At 46.7% G+C, this 19,070-nt stretch overlaps 1 protein-coding gene and 2 pseudogenes across 2 annotated transcripts in view; 2 read left to right on the top strand and 1 right to left on the bottom strand.

Annotated features, from left to right (window-relative positions):
• The window catches only part of Rab11fip3 (RAB11 family interacting protein 3), a 77,618-nt gene extending 72,904 nt beyond the window's left edge, over positions 1 to 4,714 (bottom strand). For both annotated transcript variants that reach the window (XM_028756481.1, XM_028756480.1), the window contains exon 1: positions 3,161 to 4,714. In XM_028756481.1, the coding sequence (XP_028612314.1) occupies positions 3,161 to 4,714 (1,554 nt within the window). The remainder of the gene's footprint in view (positions 1 to 3,160) is intronic.
• A 5,195-nt stretch (positions 4,715 to 9,909) lies between these two features.
• On the top strand, positions 9,910 to 10,759 carry LOC114611693 (annotated as a pseudogene).
• Positions 10,760 to 18,023: 7,264 nt separating this feature from the next.
• Positions 18,024 to 18,313, top strand: LOC114611775 (annotated as a pseudogene).
• The last annotated feature ends 757 nt before the right edge of the window (positions 18,314 to 19,070 follow it).

The raw sequence follows: 19,070 nt of genomic DNA on the forward strand, positions 1-19,070 counted from the left end.
GGCTTGCTGCTTTTCCAGAGATGCTGTGCAGTTTCCAGTGTCAGGTGGCTCACCGCCTCCTGTAACTCCAGCTTGAGTGTCTGACCACACGCACCTGCATGTCTGCCTCACACAGACACTCATACACATAAAGAAGCAGTAAAATAACCTTTGAGAAGGAAAGGAAGTGGAAGGACTTCACAGATGCGCTGAGTCCTGAAACCCCTGGGACTTGAGGAACAGCACGAGAGGCATCACTCACCAGCTCTGTCTTTTATGTACATTCAAGATTTCTTTCATCTTAAAAATTTCAAAATACAGCCAGGTATGGTGGCACATCCTTTAAGAGGCAGAGGCAGATGGAACTCTGTGAGTTCAAGGCCAGTCTGCTCTACAGAGTGTCCTGGCTCCAGGACAGCCAGAACTATATAGTGAGACTCTGTCTCAAAAAAAAAAAAAAAAAAAAAAAAAAAAAAAATCAAACTACATATACTGTGGGAATGCTTCGCTTTCCTCTAAGCTCCTGCACTACTGGTTAATGTTCTGCCTTTGCTCCTCTATGATATATCCAGCAGAGCTGAGTCACCAAGGCTACCTAGCTCACCTTACACTCACATAAAGATTAACTTTCATCCCTTTGTGTGTTATCTGCTCCAGAACAGTAAGAGCACTCACAGAAAACAAGAAGCATCCTGCAAAACCCAGGATGTGGCTCTAAGTCCAGGAAGCTGAGCCAACCCAACATTGCTTTCCCCCAAGAGGCCTAAAAGCAAAAGGACCTAGGAGACTGCCCTCCACTCTTCATTCCAACCAATCCTTGGCCACTGGGGCTTCCCAAACTGCACATTCCACCAGGAACCATCCGAGCAAACAATTCTGACCCATTTTAGTCTGTATTCAGGACTGTGCAGCACTGGGAATGGTGGCACACACCTGTGATCCTAGCACTCTGGAGGCAGAGGCAGAGACAGGTGGATGTCTGTGAGTTCTAGACCATCCAGGATTGCATGGTGAGACCTTCTGAGGAGGAAGATTAAGGGGACGGGAAAGAAGTGTGGCCAAGTCTTCCCCAAAGGAATCAAACTGGGGAGGTGAAGACCAAAGACATTTCTCAAAGAGAATTTTACACAATTCACTATATTGAAACTTGGTAGAAATACTTTTGAGCAATTCCTTCCAGAGTCATCAGAGCTAAAAAAAAGAAAGAATCTCTAGTCCTGTCCCAGCACAGTTGTCGAGGCCTTGGGAAAGGTATGTAGCCTTTCTCAGGCTTCTAGCTTCTTATCTGTAAAGCAAGAGTGGAACTTCGTGGCTAATTACCACCTCAGAGACACTAGCAATGACAGTGAGAGCAGAATGGCAGGGTGGGCCATGGGAAAGAGCAAATGCAGCTCTGCCTGGCTCAGCCTTCTCAATGAGACTGGACCTAGAAGCAAGAGGAAGTTTAAAGAAGACACACTACACTAGGAAACAACTGTCAAGCACTGGAAAGACCGCTCCAGCCCAGGAAAAAGACAGAAAGTACTACAAGAACTCAAGCTCCAGGAAAAAGGCCAGCAAGAGGGCTCAACGATAAGAAACCACCTGGCCCCACACTGTCAACTCAGCAGGGAGCTCCAAGTCAACCAGGGCAATTCTTCCCAATTGCTCTATGGATGCTGCAAATACAGAGGTTTCAACAGTATGACTAATAGAAATGATATACCAACTTTGCCCCACACACACACACCTTTAGTTTTTAGAGACAGAGTCTTGCTATGTACCCAGTTGACCTCAATTCTGACATCCTCCTGCTTGCTAGACGTAAAGACTACAGATGTGTGTTCGACCACACCCAGCTCATTTTTATCTCTCTTCTTCTTCTTAAAGACCATTAAAACATGCAAATGTACTTGAACACCCACTTAACAAATGTCTGCATGTGTGAAAAAATGAATAACATGGAAATTAACAGATAAAAATTTCAGAGACTTCCAACCAATAAATAAAATAAAGGAGGAACATGTAACATAGTTGGTATCTTTTTCAGGGACTTCCAATCAATAAATAACTTTTTAAATGTACATTTGGTGCTTGGCCTACATGTGTGTCTGTGTGAGGGTGTCGGATCCTCTGGAACTGGAGTTACAGACAGTTATAAGCTATTATGTGGGTGCTGGGAATTGAACCTGGGTCCTCTCTAAGAGCAGCCTTCGCTCTTAACCACTGAGCCACCTCATCTATTCCCAACTGATAAATGAAGGGGAACCTGTGACATAGCTGGTATCTTCTGGGTTGCAGCAAAGCACACAGCCCTGGTGCCATCTTCACCTCATACAATTAAGTGCTGAAAGGACAACAGCAAGGCCTTGGTCTTGGAGCCTGCTTCCCCGGGAGCCCCTGGGGACCCTCACACATGAACTGTGCCTCTGTTACCCTTCCATACATCTCAGCTCTCCTGTGAGAGTGGAGGCCCTGATGGCTCTGCTACATTTGACAACTGGCATGAAACTCCTGGGCCCATTCTCTTTCTTTTCTTGATCATGGTGGCAGAACTGTGTGTGTATTCTAGCAAATGTGTGCACCCATGCATGAGTGTGCTTTGAAACAGGGTTTTACTTTGTAGCCCAAGTTAGTCTTGAACTCACTACATAGGCTAAGCTGACCTTGAACTTCCAGCAGTCCCATCTCAACCTCACAGATGCTGGGACTACCAGTATGCAGCATCATGCCCAGCTTAAGATTTACCTATGCTTGCTGATTTTGCCACTTTACTGTAGAGCAGCTATCTATCCTTTTATGTGATACAAAGGACTGAGCTGCAGGCTATGAGCATGAGTCAAATACTTTTCCACTGATTATATCTTCAGCCAGAAATTAACATTTTTAATGCCTAAGACCCTTCTGGCCACTAATTACAGTGTCTCAAATAAAACCTAGTACAACAAATGGTAAACACACAGTAAACTAACTCTACTCGAAAGGCATCTACAAGTCTGGCCTCTGAGGTCCTAACATTGTTGGTGGCAGAACCAAGGCACTGAAAAGGGTTTCCCACTCCCAGATCTAGGAAATAAGTAGCAAGTGTAATGTTAGAGGAGGGGTATACCTCCTCGGAGAGGGAATAGGGGATTCCAGGGAAACTACCCTAAACAGAAATCAGCGACACCTCTCCCGACCAGAACTATACTCAGTTTGTTACCTGTTCTGCCCCATACACCGTAGCAAATTGGATGAAATCCTCGATGCGAACGAAGCCATCCCCATCCCTGTCCAGAGCGTCGAATACCGTCCTGAGGCGTGCACCCTCCTCCTGAGCTGTCCCGGGCTCGCTGGGCAGCGACAACGCCGGGCCTGGGTCCGAGGGTGGCCCGGGACATGCCTGCAGCAGCTCACCCTCAGCGAGCAAGGGTTCTAAGGGTAGGCCCCGCGTAGGGCGGCAGTCTTCCAGCTCCTCCGGCCAACTGCACAGGACTTTGGGCTTCTCCGGCTCTTTAAACTGGAGACGCGAAACTTTGGGTTCCTCTCGATCCTCGGGCCAGAAGCAGGGAGCATCGGGCTCTTCCTGCCAGCACCGCGTTGTGTTCTGCTCATCCGGCCAGAGGCACAGCACCTGGGGCTCCTCTGACCAACAACGAGGTGCGTCGGGCTCATCTGGTTCTTTGGTCCAGAAGCACGGTGCGTTGAGAGCGTCGGGCTCCTCGGGTTCCTCGGGCCAGCAGTGAGGTGCATCTGCTTCCTCCGGTTCCTTGACCAAGATGCACGGTGCATCGGGTTCCCCCGGCCACAGGTGAGAGGCGTCAGGCTCCTCTGGCTCCTTGACCGAGAGGCACCCTGTGTCCACCTCCTGAGAATAGCAGTGAGGGGCGTCAGGCTCTTCCAGCTCCTTGGCCAACAAGCACGGTGCGTCTGACTCCTGGGGCCAGCAGTGAAGGACGTCAGGCTCTTCCAGCTCCTCCGCCAAGAGGCTCGGTGAGTCGGATTCCTCCCACTCCTTGGCCAAGAGACACGGTACATCGGGCTCCTGGGGCCAGCAGCTAGGGGCGTCGGATTCCTCCCACTCCTTGGCCAAGTGGCACGGTGCGTCTGGCTCCTGGGACCAGCAGCGAGGGGCGTCAGGTTCCTCCAGCTTCTCGGCTAAGAGGCAGGCTGCGTCTGGCTCTTGGGGCCAGCAGCGAGGGGCGTCAGGTTCCTCCAGCTCCTTAGCCAAGTAACAGGATTCGTCGGGTTCCTGGGACGAGCAGCTAGGGGCGTCGAGGTCCTCTAGTTCCTTGGCCAAGTGGCACAGTGCGTCTGGCTCTTGAAGCCAGTAGCGAGGGGCATCAGGTTCCTCCACCTCCTTGAGCAAGTGACAGAATGCGTCTGGTTCCTGGGGCCAGCAGCGAGGGGCGTCGGGTTCCTCTAGCTCTTTGGCTAAGTGGCACGGTGCGTCTGGCTCCTGGGACGAGCAGCGAGGGGCGTCGGGTTCCTCCAGCTCCTTAGCCAAGTGACAGGATTCGTCGGGTTCCTGGGACAAGCAGCGAGGGGCGTTGGGCTCTCTGGCCCAGCGACTAGGAGCGTGAGGCTCCTCTACCTCTTCGGGCCAGCAGATTGGCGCGTTGGGTCCCTCTGGCCACCGTTGAAGCTGGGCGTGTTCCTCGGGCTCATCTGACCAGCCGCGAGGAGCGTCGGGCCCCACCAGCCCCTTGACCCCGCGCTGGGGCCCAGACGCCGACTCGTCGTGGTCCGACAGAGAGGTCGGCTGGCTCAGCTCCATGATCCGGCGCCCGCTAAACTAGGGATGATACGAGAGGCGCGGAAGGCAGACAAAGGCGCTCAGGGCGCGGCGGCGGGCGCGGGCATCCCCGCGGCGACGCGGGCGGGCGCGCGCGGGGCGCCCGGACTGCTGGGGCTGGCGCTCGGGCCCTGCTCCGCCTTCGCCCATCTTCGCACCACACCTTAGCGGCTCCCGGCCCCGCAACGCGGCTGGCGCGGGCCCATGGCGGTGGCACAGCCCAGACGACGTGAGGACCCGGTGGCGGGGAGTGGACGATGGGAGACAAGCACCGGCCGGGCAGCGGAGGCTGAAGCCTGAGCTCCTGAGCTTAGGGACCCAGTGAGGGACGCCGGCGCCGGCGCCGGCCCGCCCTCCGTCGCGCGTGACGTCAGCACGCCGTGCAATCTGATCACGCCCCCCTGGATTGCTATAAAGGTGGGTTCGAAGCGGGCACAGTTTAGGGCGACAGTGATCTGCCCCGTTCGAATTTTCGGTATGATTTACGCGAATGAGATGAGTGAAGCGTTCTGTCGCAGGAAGAGTCTCCCGAGAATAGGCTTTGGGAAACTATTACTGAACGGGAAACAAAACATGCGCATATCCCAGAGAAGCCGCTAGTCCAGTCTGTGTGACTCCTTCACAAACTGGTGGTACAGACCAGAATACTAATTGGCAGACTACCACGTAGGTGCGAAGGAGCGCTCGAATTGCCCCGCCAGGTAAGGAATTACCCAAAGTCACCCACATAAGGACAGAATCTGAGGGGCTCACACGCATTCATCCACAGGAGCGCACAGTGAAGGGGCACAGATCTTGTTTTAGTTTGATATGTTGTTTGGTATCTTTTTGAAACAGCTACCTTTAACTCCTAATCCTGCCACCATGAATTATAGACTGGCCCCACCAACACTGCTCTGAACAGGTTTTTAAACTCGATATCCAGCGCTGATCGCCAGTATTGTTAACTAATGCCGTTGTCATCTCCAGAGGATCGTGGTCAGGGATGCGGAGCAGTTGAGTAAGCCAGTTGGAAGCGATAAGGTGCATCTAGACAAGAACTAAATTTAGCCATTTAGCCAAGGGAAACTCTGAACCAATTTTACATCTGTAGGCACCAATGGATAAGTATGGTTTCATAAGCAATTTTGGCAAAAGCTAAAAACTGAACTCCGTTTCCAGGTGTACAGCCGGCTAATCTACTGAGTCATCCCCCATGGCAAAATGCCCAGCACATTATAGGAGGCTTTGAGCAGCTGGCTTTGGGGAAAGGAAGATGATGTGGTCCTCTTCCCAAACTGTAGTCTCATTTTTCTGTAAGAACTGAATGGTTTTGTGAGGAATATATACTGAAAGAATAGAGTCGCTTCCATCTAACCCAAGGACTGGAAATTGCCTTTGGCTGATGAACATTGTCACAGGCAGCTCCAGTAAATGTCAGCCTTTCTATTTAGTGTGTCATAGTAAGTATCCACCTGTCCTTTGGTGTCCTTTGGTGTTCTCAGTCAGGTCCAAGACCTGTTTTCTGAGGAGCAGGTGTTCTAGGTGTGCGACAAGGCTAAGAAAATATCTATGACTTCCAGCGCTTATGTGCCGAAATAGAACCAGTGTGTGAAGAATGCACACCTCCCTGCTTGGACCAAGTAATGGAGCTACAGATGAAAGGTTAAAAGGAGCCAATCGAGGTGGGGTAGGTGGCTCAGTTAACAAAGTGACTGTCCTGCAGTCATGAGGACCTGTGTTCAGATTCCAGAACCCATCTTAAAAGCTGAGTATGTACCTATAATCCCAGCACTAAAGAGGCAGATGCAGGAGGGTCTCCAGGCATGGACACAGACGTGGTACACAGATATAAATGCAGGCAAGCACACATGAAATTATTTTTAATGTTTAAAATTAAACAAAAAAATAAGCTAGGAGCAGTGACTCAGTAGTTACAAGCAGTTACAGTGAAAGCATAAGGACCAAGTTCAAATCCCAACATACACGTTAAAGTTAACTGTGGTCCTGTGCTCTCCTGCATGCAACTCCAGCTCTCAGAGGTATAGAGACAAGATGACCACTGGGGTGAGGTGCCTGTCAGCCTAGCTGAAAAATTAAATTGTTACGTTTATTGAGAGATCCCGCCTCCAATAACCAAGGTGGATAGAGAAGATACCAGGCACCTTCTTCTGGCTTATACACACATGCACATACATACAGACTCACACACCAGTCCACATGTGTGTACATACACCACACATATCTCGCACTGACGCACATATAAGCATACACACAAAATAAGGTGGAGAGTGATTGAGGAAGACATTAGACACTTCTTTTTTAAAAAAAGATTTATTTATTTTATATATGTGAGTACACTGTCAGTCTCTTCAGAGAAAGGCATTGGATTCCATTACAGATGGTTGTGAGCCACCATGTTGTTTCTGGGAATTGAACTCAGGACCTCTGGAAGAGCTGTCAGTGCTCTTAACCACTGAGCCATCTCTCCAGCCCAGACACTAGACACTTTTAAGATGTCAATTTGTGTCCCCCACAAACATGGGCACACATAGTTGTACACACATGAGACTGAAGCAGAAGAACCAGCATCCATCCCAGCCCAGACACAGAAACAAGACAAAGAAGTGGTTTTCCTGAAAACCCGCTGACTCCTTATTCAAATGGACAAAACTGAAGGCAGAATGATAAGTCATTGCTCTAACCCTGCACGGGGAGGCCACACCCTGAAGCAGAGGCAATCATCACAGGAGAGCTGCATTGCTCCCCTGGAGTGCCGACAGCATGTATGACCACCTTGCAGAACCAGAACTGACACATGATTGATCAGACCACAGCTCAGCATGATTTGCCTGGCCCCATTCCTCCTGTACTTAAACCTAATGCTCACACCAATCCCGGGAAAGTGGACTTAGGATCCCTGAACCTTCCGCTCTGTTCTTTAGCTGTGGCTGCATTAAGTGAATCCTTTCTCCACTTCTCACCTCACTCATCTTTAGCCAGTATATCTGCAAGGGCAGCGAAGCCTGTTGGGGATACCAGAGCCAAAAGTTTTGTTCTAAAAATCTCAGTCACACTGCCTATCATTCCAATCCAGGAATTCCTTGACCAGAAAGACCCTGTATGGACACAATCTTCACTTGTTCCACATGTTAGTAGCAGAATGGCTGGATCATGTAGTCTGTACGGATTTTTAAATCTTTTTATAACAGTGTGTGTGTGTGTGTGTGTGTGTGTGTGTGTGTGTTTGGGAATATGTGCTTATACCTACACATACGCCTACACATACATACATATGTAAATGTGATTTTCAAAAAAAAAATCAACAATGTACCAGATGGTGGTGGCGCACGCCTTTAATTCCAGTCCTTGGGAAACAGAGACAGGCAGATCTCTGAGCTCAAGGCCAGCCTGGTCTACACTTCGAGTTCCAGGACAGCCAGGGATAAACAGAAACCCTGTCTCAAAACAAGTAAACAGGCCGGTCAGTGGTGGCACATGTCTTTAATCCCAGCACTTGGGAGGCAGAGGCAGGCAGATTTCTGAGTTAGAGGCCAGCCTGGTCTACAGAGTGAGTTCCAGGACAGCCAGGGCAACACAGAGAAATCCTCTCTTGAAAAACCAAAAAAAAAAAAAAAAAAAAAACAACAACAACAACAAAAAAGTAAACAAAACATTAACAATGCCCACAGCGGAATAAATATTAAGAGAATAAATGTACAAATCAAGGTACCTGGAGAGCTAGGCTGAAGTAGGGCTGAAGACATAGATGACTGCTTGCCTGACATTTGCAAAAACCTGGGTTCACAAAATATAACCACAAGAGTAACAAAAAGAGGGAAAAGGGTAAGTATGTTGCTACCCTCTTACAATCTCCACTCTTGAAAAGTGAGAGAGGAACAAACAGAAGTAGAAGGCTAACCTTGACTACATAATAAAATTGGAGGTGTGAGTGTTGCCCACATATTTGTGTGTTGAAGCCTAGGCCCCCAAGCTGGTGGCACTATTTTGGGATATTCTGGAAATTTAAAGAGGTAGGGCATTAGGGATGGATTCTTAGAGTATGTGAACTCATGCATGTGTGGGTGTTGTCTGTCTTTCTGTCTCCCCCAGTTCCCATATGCCATGAAGCAAGAACTTGTTCTGTTGCTACACTCTGTGATGAGCACAGACCATGGAGACCATGGAGAACAACCATGGAGACTGAGCCCTCTGAAAGCATAATCTCAAGTCTTCCCATCCTTCAGATGTTTCTGTCAGATGTTTACTTGTTTTGAGACAGGGTTTCTCTGTGTGTCCCTGGCTGTCCTGGAACTTGCTCTGTAGACCAGGCTGGCCTTGAACTCAGAGATCCTCCTACTTCTGCTTCCTGAGGACTGTCTATTTTCTCACAGCAATGAGAAGAGTAACTGCCAGGATCTTGTGGTGTGGTTTGAGAGAGAGAATGGCCTCCATAGGCTCATGTTTGAATGTTTGAATACTTGGTCCATACTTAATGAAACTTTTGGGGCAGGATTAAAGGGTGTGGCCTTGTTGGGGGCGTGTCTCTCTCTCCCTCAGTGTTGTGTCTGGAGATGCAAACTCTCACTACTGCTCCAGTACCAAGCCTGTCTGCTTGCCTGCCTGCTTGCTGCTATACACCCTACCGTGGTGGTTATGGTATCCTGTGAACCTCAAATTAAATACTTTCTTTTATAAGTATTTATAAATGTTTTATCACTGCAATAAAAAAGTAACAGCCATTTGCCTTGTAGTTGTCCTCTTTCATGTATGCCTACATTGAGAAAATTCATCTAGGTGTAAGTCTTTCTTCTTGGGGGAGGCTGTGACTACTCAGGAATTAAGAGCGCTTGCCACCAAGCCTGACAACCTGTGTTAAATCCCCATAACCCACAGAGTGGAAAAAGAGAACTTACACTTGCAAGTTGTCCTCTAACCTCCACACATCCCATGACAGATATGCATGTTCAGACACACACACACAGAGAAGACATCGAACAAACAAACAAGCCTTCTGAGGGCTCCCACCACCCACTACGACCTGTGCCTGCACACCATCCCTGTCTCTCCAAGTCTCTGAGCTACAGCACCCTGGAGGCTCTGGAGGCTGTGTAGCAGGGCCCCTGCCTCTCAGTGCTAATATCCCAGGGGCCTGGCCCCGAGTGCAGGCAGGGTCAAGCTGGCCAGCTACACAGAAGATGCCGAGCCAAGCCCTTCAACAGATGCTGGACAGAAGCTGTGGGTGTGTTTTGCCACCGATGAAGATGATAGAAAAGCTGAATGGGTGAGACCCTGCAGGTGCAGAGGACCAGTCTACTAAGTGAGTTCACCAGGCTTGTCCACAACGCTGGGGGGGGGGGGGGTAGATGACAAGCAAAGAGAAAACAGCACAGCCAGAGTGATGTGTCCTCAGTGCAATGCTGAGTACTTAATAGTGTTTCCAAAGCTGGGTCCAGTTGTTCATATCTTCGATCTTGCAGATAGACTGGTCTCAAAAGCTTGCCCTTCTGCTGAAGCAGGAATAATGGTTGGATCTATCTGTGGGACAGCTGTGACTTACGGAGCAGTGACAGTGATGGAGGCTGTAGGTCATAAAGAAGGACTGGATGTTATGGAGCGAGATGACCCTTTATTTCTTTTGATTAGACTTCAGGAATAGACATGACTAACTATTCCTGTCATGCTGATATTAGGCAAAATGATTCACGGGGAAGACTATGTGCTTAGGCTATGATGCAAATACTCAAACTACAAATCTTGAACAGTATATTTCCAGGGATCGGTTGTCCTGTGATCCTTTAGCAGATCGTGTCTCTGCTACTAGAATTCTGTGTGGAGCCCTTGTCTTTCCTACCATTGCAACAATAGTTGGTAAGCTGCTGTTCAGTAGTGTTAACTCAAATTTACAAAGGACAATCTTGGGTTGAGTTGCTTTTGTTGCCATAAAAGGAGCATATAAGGTTTACTTCAAACAGTAGCAGTATTTATGTCAGACACACCACAACACATCACAAAATCCTTAATTATTCAGAGAAGGAAGAAGCATAAAACCGATTCCTGGTTGTTCTGAGGCCTCTCATCCTGACGAGTCTGTTGTGTTCTGATTCCATCATTAATGCACTAGTGGAGACTTGTGATGAGCTTCTGCTCCTATATTCTCAAGAAATATAATGAAGCACACAGAGAGCAGGGGAGAAAGCCTCTCAGCCGTCATGGAACGGACGGGCATAAATCAGTCTGTAATTTGTATGTACTACTTTTACAGCAGTCGGCGAAACCATTATTTTAGCATGGTAAACATGAGTTTGCCCATATTTTTCCAGACAAAAATATAAAAATAAAGCTGTACAAATATTAAAAGTGGACATGTTGTTTTATTCTGATGCCTCTTTTGTATACGTGTTTAGTGTTTTCTTAGAAACAGCACCTCAATGAAAGTTTGTGTGCACATATGCATCTGTGCTTGCATGTGTGCATGCGTGTGTGTGCTTATATGCTACATACATGTGGGTACCTCAGGAGTCCAGAAAAGGGTGTAGATGCCCTGGAACTGGAGTTACAACTGAGCCACCTGAGTCTGGACACCAATCTCAAACTCAGGGCCTGGGAAAAGCAGCAAGTGCTCTTAATTACAGAGCATTTCTCCAACCCTAAAATAACCTTTTTTAATTTATACTTTTGAAAGCTAGGTTAACATTTTGTATTTGACAAGCAAAGTTAAGTGAGAAGTCAATTTTCGGTCCATGTCACACACCCTGGGGCCTCTGGCACTCAAGGACAAAGAGCCTCCCATGTTTACTGATATTTTATTTAGTGGGAAAGATTTTTTTTCTCACCTTCAAATTTGGCAAAGTACATTTCTTTGAGTAAAAATAGAGCGTGAGTTTGTAAGGCAGAGTTTAATTCCTCCTGACTCAGCCTGAGGATTTGCTGATTTTCTTATTTTAACATCTCATGCTGAAGTTGCTCACACCTGCCCCTGTCTCCTCGGGGAAACGAAGCATCTCCAGCCCCCACATTCTCCACCCATCACACCTCCCTTCCTCCCCTCCGCACCCTTTCCCACACGTACAGCCTGGGGCAGAAGTGCCTGCATGAGGGCTGTAGCCGTAAATCAGGATGTCTTCTCTATAGCACCAGTTTCTGTCCCTGGTTAAAGAGTGTTTCCGGCATCCTCCTTGTCTGAATACTGTGTGATTACATATGGAAGAATTCTGAAGTGATTCTTTCTGTTTTTGAAGCAGAGTCATGCTATGTAGCCCTGACTGGCATGGTACTCTATGTTTAGCTCAGGCTGGCCCCAAATGTATGAGTTGAGAGGCCAATCCTCTCAACTCAGTCTCCCAAGTGCTGGGAGTAAAGATACCACCATATCTGGCTTTAAAGTCAGTTTTATTAATTTATTTATTTACAAGCAGGGCCTCGGGTGGCCCAGCTTGGACGTGAACTGGCTGTGTGTCTGAGAATGATCTTTTTTTTTTTTTTTAAAGATTTATTTATTATATATGAATACACTGTAGCTGTCTTCAGACAGACCAGAAGAGGGCATCAGATTCCATTACAGATGGTTGTGAGCCACCATGTGGTTGCTGGGATTTGAACTCAGGACCTCTGGAAGTGCAGTCAGTGCTCTTAACCACTGAGCCATCTCTCCAGCCCGAGAATGATCTTGAATTCTGATCCTACTTCCTCCTTTAGAGTTCTGGGATTACAAGTATGTGCCACCATACCCAGACATATTTTCTGGGTTTTGTTTTGTTTATTTAAAATAATCTCTTACTCTACAGCTCAAGCTGGCCTTTAAATTGACAACCCTCTTACCTCAGCCTCCTATGTGGAGAGATTACTGCTATGGACCATGATGCTCAGTAAGTCTTTATATTTTTAGCAATTGTTTCTCCTTCCTCCTTTGGCTGCCATTGAAAACTGCACTTTGAGATTCCAAGATTCCTCTACACCAGAGAAGGCAAACTGAGATCCACATGGTCATACAAAAGGATGCAAAAGGAACATCATATGTTCTCAGGGCTGAAGCATAGCTTGTCAAGTGCTAGTGTGGCTGGGGTCTGACCCAAGCTCTTCCATCCTGGGCCTGGAGCTCTTGAGTCACGCATCTTTCCTGAGTCCTGGTTTGTGTAGTACTCAAGGATCCAGGGTTTGTTTTAGATCTATGGGGCCAGAGTAGATCTGCCTGCATCCAAGTAACAGTGTGATGTGTCCTGAAGGCAGTGGCTCAGAGACCATGCCTAGCTGACAGTTGGGCCAGCTTGGGAAGTCCTGACATAGATCCATTTCTTCAGTCTTCTAGAAGATATTGCTGTGCACCTGAAACCTCTGCACAGAACCAGAGACCGACAGAAGGCTACTCACTGCCTACCTACACATCCATTGGAGAGTTTCACCATGGTAAAACAGGTTTAATCTGTCCCAGAGGAGAAGGACAGAATGACACAGGAAGGGTTAATCCCACTGGCTGAGAATAAGACCACTACTACACTTTTTTAGCCAGATTTAAATCAAGATTTTATTAAATACTAGCCAAGATGGTGGACCTGGGCCAGATCCATACCTGGGATTCCCAGAGTATGGAGATTACTTACAATTAGTACGGGTTTTATAAAAGCAAAATCCACGAGGCTGTGGTGCTTCCCACCTTCATCCAATCAGGGACCAGCATACATCCATAGGTACTTTCTTTTTCTTTTTTCTTTTTTTACATTGATGCTTTTAATATGTCTTGTATAATATTTTAGTGTATTGCTATTTAAAAACTGAGATAGCACTGGGCAGTGGTGGTGCATGCCTTTAATCCCAGCACTTGGGAGGCAGAGGCAGGCGGATTTCTGAGTTCGAGAGTTCAAGGCTAGCCTGGTCTACAGAGTGAGTTCCAGGACAGCCAGGGCTACACAGAGAAACTCTGTCTTGAAAAACAAAAAACAAACAAACAAAAAAACAAAAAAACACCTAGATAATATCTAAAAAACACCTAGATAATATCTAATATAAATATCTGCTGTTTGGAAATAATATTTGAATGCTGATGCTGACTTAGCTAATTGAATACTCTACTAATTTAGACCACATTAAGATTAATGATACAGCTATTTAATATATCATATTGGTTAACTAGTATTTGAAAATAGGTTTTTTTTTTTCTTCCTCCAATCAGGGGCCAGCATACAAGTTTAGGTACTTCCTGCCTACATACCTCCTGGGTATTGGGGCAACCGAGCTTGTTTATAGAAGTAAAGACGTGTGTCTAGGTGTTATCTTCCGTGACCAACAGCCTCCAGCATTCCAGGAAGCCGTCTGTCCTTGGGCAAGAAGGGTTTACGGGTTAGAAGCATTTTAGATTATAGATCTCTTAAGTGCAGTAATTTAACCTTAAAACATAACTTTAGCCATCGTGTTAGCTGTTACAGGAACGTCTGCTGGCCTTAAAATGTTATAGCTAATGTAGTTTTCTAGAAAATACCATTTCAGCTTGTCTCTTCTCCACTCAGTCAGTGAGCCCACATGGATACAGGCAGAGAGAAGATAAAAAGCCATGACCATAGACCCCAACACTTTCCAGTGAGACTCAACTCATACACTCTGGGCTCCTAACACTTGGTGTCTAGAGTGTCCACTGGCTTCAGGTCCCTCCTTCCAGTAGTTCTGTAGATACTAGCAGGCAGCCACAGCCTTTCAGATGAATGAGGCTGCAGACAACATTGAGACAAGGTGTTCACGGTCATCAGCTTAACAGACAGAGGGGTATAAGCCACACAATGGGAGGAAGAAGAGGAATAATAAATAGGAGAGATATTAACTAAGTAGTCTGTAAGCTAAAACACCTGTGAATATGATGGGCAAATTGGTTTCAGCACAACGATTGTCATGTTGAGAAATGTTTTTTGTATTTAAATATGTATGCTCATTTCAACATCCTTTATTAATAAAAATGCTTTTTTTTTTTTTTAGGTTTTTTTCGAGACAGGGTTTCTCTGTGTAGCCCTGGCTGTCCTGGAACTCACTCTGTAGACCAGGCTGGCCTCGAACTCAGAAATCTGCCTGCCTCTGCCTCCCAAGTGCTGGGATTAAAGATGTGTGCCACCACCGCCCGGCAAAAATGCATTTCAATGTCTGTCTTAGTTAGGGTTTTACTGCTGTGAACAGACACTATGACCAAGGCAACTCTTACAAGTACAACATTTAATTGGGGCTGCCTTACAGGTTCAGAGGTTCAGTCCATTATCATCAAGGCAGGAACATGGCAGCATCCAGACAGGTATGTTTCAGGAGAAGCTGAGAGTTCTACATCTTTATCTGAAGGCTGCTACCAGAATACTGGCTTCCAGGCAAATGACCTGGGTTCAGTTCCTAGCATTCACATGGCAGTTCACTATAACTCCCATCCCAAGATATCCGATGCTCTCCTCTGGCCTCTGCAGGCACTGCATACCCATGGTGCATAAGCACACTCAGGCAACATTTTTTTATGCATCTAAAGTAAATAAAAAAAATAATGTTGAAGTGAAGAGGTCATCTTCAGGGGCTGTTGAAACAGCTCAGTATGTAAAGACACTGCCAGCCTCGCAACCAGAGTTTGCTTCCCGAAACCCACATAAAGGAAGAAGAGAACTGACAACACACAGCTGTCCTCCGACCTCCGCACATATATGTGCTCTCTTCTCCACATTGTGTACAAACACGGTAATATGGGCCAGCAAGATGGCTCAGCAGGTAAAGACCACCAAGCCTGTCACCTGAATTCAATCCCCAGCACCTACTTGGTAGAAGGAGAAAACCAAGTCTCTAACATTGTCCTCTGATCGATCGTCACATGAACATCGTGACACATGTGTGCCCACACATATACACGCAAATGAATAATAAATGTTTAAATGCAAAGCAAAACAAAACAAAGCAAACAAACAAAACAGGTCCCTTCAATCTGTTTCCTATGCCTCCATGGGGTGGCCCCGCCCTGGTAGACAGAGAGGAGGACCCAGTGATTGGGAAAATCCCCCAGGGAGACAAGTGGCTTTTGGTGCCAGATCTTGTAGTACGGGTAAGCCACAGCTGGGCTGCTCCAAGTTACCAAGGCAACAGGAATCAGTGGAAAGGAACACCCTACAAATGAGCACTGTTTATTTTGGGCAATTTTAAGGTTTTCGTGTTCTGCAGAGGCAAAGATAAACATACCCAGACCTTCATTTGTAAACTGTGGAAAACAATGACATGCTACAAATCACCTGTATGGCTCAAACCAAGGCACAGGTGAATAAACACGGTTTTGTTTGTTCGTTTATTTAACACTTACAACCCAAGGCACTTTATTCTTTTTTTTTTTTTTTGTGAGAGGGAACTATGTGTGGTTTTTTGAGACATAGTTTCTCTATGTAACAGTCCTGACTGTATGTCTTAGGAGTTCCATTGCTGAGAAGAGACAGCATGACCAAGATAACTCTTATAAAAGACAACATTTAATTGGGGCTGGCTTACAGGTTGAGAAGTTCAGTTCACTGTTTTAATAGCAGGAAGCATGGCAATGTGCAGGCAGACATGGTGCTAGAGAAAGAGCCAAGAGTTGTTTTTTGTTTTTGTTTTTTTTTGTTTTTCAAGACAGGGTTTCTCTGTGTAGCCCTGGCTGTCCTGGAACTCACTCTGTAGACCAGGCTGGCCTCAAACTCAGAAATCCGCCTGCCTCTGCCTCCCAAGTGCTGGGATTAAAGGCGTGCCCCACCACTGTCCGGCAAGAGCCAAGAGTTGTACATCTTGATCCAAAGGCAGTCAGAAGACTATGAGGAGGGTCTCAAAGCCCACCCCCATGGTAACACACTTCCTCCAACAAGGTCACACCCACTCCAACAAGGCCACACCCACTCCAACAAGGCCACACCTCCCTAGGCCAAGCATATTCAAACCACCACATTGTCCTAGAACTGTACGCCAGGCTGGCCTCAAGAGACAGGGTTTCTCCGTGTAGCCCTGGCTGTCCTGGAACTCACTCTGTAGACCAGGCTGGCCTCGAATCAGAAATCCGCCTGCCTCTGCCTCCCAAGTGCTGGGATTAAAGGTGTGTGCCACCACCGCCCGGCAGAAACCCTATCTCAAAAAAACAAAAAACAGTCCCAGCACTTGGGAGGCAGAGGCAGGCGGATTTCTGAGTTCGAGGCCAGCCTGGTCTACAGAGTGAGTTCCAGGATAGCCAGGGCTATACGGAGAAACCGTGTCTCAAAAAACCAAAAAAAAAAAAAAAAAAAAGGGAGAGAGATAGGATTTCTTTATGTAGCCTTGGCTATACTAAGTCTGTAGACCAGGTGTGGGCCACCACTGCCCGGCCTTCATCTCCCTTCTAAGGGCTGAGATTAAAGGGGTACACCACCACCACCTGACTACTTTACTTTGTTGATTTTAAGATAGGTTTTTGCTACGTAACCCAAGCTGGCTGATAGTCTGTAGCCAAGCTGGCCTTGAATCTGTGGCAGTTTTGCTAGAATTACAAGTGTAATCACCAAGCCTGGAATTTTGTTGTTGTTGAGGGGTTTTTGGTTTGATTTGGGTTAGGGGGTATTTTTTGTTTGGTTGCTTGCTTGCTTGCTTGGTTTTTGAGACTGGGTCACAATGTGTAGCCTAGACCATCCTTAAACTCCTAGGCTTCCTGCTTCAGCCTCCAAGTGCTGGCATTACATGGCTGTGCCATCGTGATGGACTAATACTTTTTAAACTCTGCATCTGAGGGGTTTGAGAAACGACTTGGTGATTAAAGCTATATACTCCTTTTGGAGAGGAATGGATTTCAATTTTCAGGACCCATGTCATGAGGCTCAAAACAGATTATAATTCCAGCTCCATGGGAATCTCAAAGATGCCCTCTTCTGAACTCTGAGGGCATCTGCGCTAACACATTCAGATTCACACATACACATAATTTTTTTTTAAAAACAGGCTATAGAGATGGCTTAGTAGTTAGGAATACTTCCAGTTCTCCCAAAGGAGTTGAGTTCAATTCCTAGCAAGCACATTGGGCTAGGAAGGCCAACTCCAGGTGTTCTGCTGCCCTCCTCTGTTGTCCAAGGGTACATTTTACATGCATGGCATACATTCACAGATATATACACATAATACATAAATAAAAATATATTTTTAAGAAATCTGCATCTGCCCACTGGCTGCTCCGAAAAGCTATCTTTGCATTGTTCCCGGGTCGTGCTCCGCGCTCACTGCAGCCACCTTCGCCGCCCACCGCCTCCTGCAACGCGGACTCCGGCAGCTTTCTCGCCAGAGTCCTCGAACTCCGTTAATTCCTCACTCGCTGCATCGGACCACCGGCGTGCCCCACCATGTCAGACGCGGCAGTGGACGCCAGCTCCGAGATCACCACCAAGGACTTGAAGGAGAAGAAGGAAGTTGTGGAGGAGGCAGAGAATGGAAGAGATGCACCTGCCAATGGGAACGCTCAAAATGAGGAAAATGGGGAGCAGAAGGCTGACAATGAGGTAGCTGAAGAAGAGGAAGAAGGTGGGGAGGAAGAGGAGGAGGAGGAAGAAGGTGACGGTGAGGAAGAGGATGGAAATGAAGATGAGGAGGCGGAGGCTCCTACGGGCAAGCGGGTAGCTGAGGATGATGAGGATGAGGATGTTGATACCAAGAAGCAGAAGACTGAGGATGACACACAGCAAAAGGAAAAGCTAACCTTACGCACCGTCACCTATTCACCCTCCACTTCCCGTCTCAGAATTTAAACGTGGTCACCTTCGAGTAGAGAAGTAGGCCCCGCCCACAGCGGGCAGTGCCACCCACAGATGACATGCGCTCTCCACCACCCCTCCAAAACCACAACATGAATTGGCAACAAGGAAGGAAAAAAGAACCAGAACTTCCCAGGCCCTGCTTTTTTTCTTAAAAATACTTTAAAGGAAAATTTGTTTGTATTTTTTATTTACATTTTATATTTTTGTACATATTGTTAGGAGTCAGCCATTTTTAATGATAACGGATGACCAAACCAGCCTTCAGAGCTTTTTCTGTCCTACTTCAGACTTTACTTGTGGTGTGACCATATTCATTATAATCTCAAAGGAGAAAAAAAACCTGGTTAAAAAAAAGCAAAAACAACAACAACAAAAACCAATCTTATTCCAAGCATTCCAGTAACTTTTTTTGTGTATGTACCTAGCTGTACTATAAGTAGTTGGTTTGTATGAGATGGTTAAAAAGGCCAAAGATAAAAGGGTTTTTTTCCTTTTTTTTTTTTTTTGTCTATGAAGTTGCCATTTTTTTGTTTTTTGGGTTTTTTTTTTTTTTTTGCCTGTTTAATGTATGTGTGAAACAATGTCCAACAATAAACTGGAATTTTATTTTGCTGAGTTGT

The sequence above is a fragment of the Grammomys surdaster genome, unplaced genomic scaffold (assembly GCF_004785775.1).
Source record: "Grammomys surdaster isolate TR1022 unplaced genomic scaffold, NIH_TR_1.0 126121, whole genome shotgun sequence".
Classification (NCBI taxonomy): domain Eukaryota; kingdom Metazoa; phylum Chordata; class Mammalia; order Rodentia; family Muridae; genus Grammomys; species Grammomys surdaster.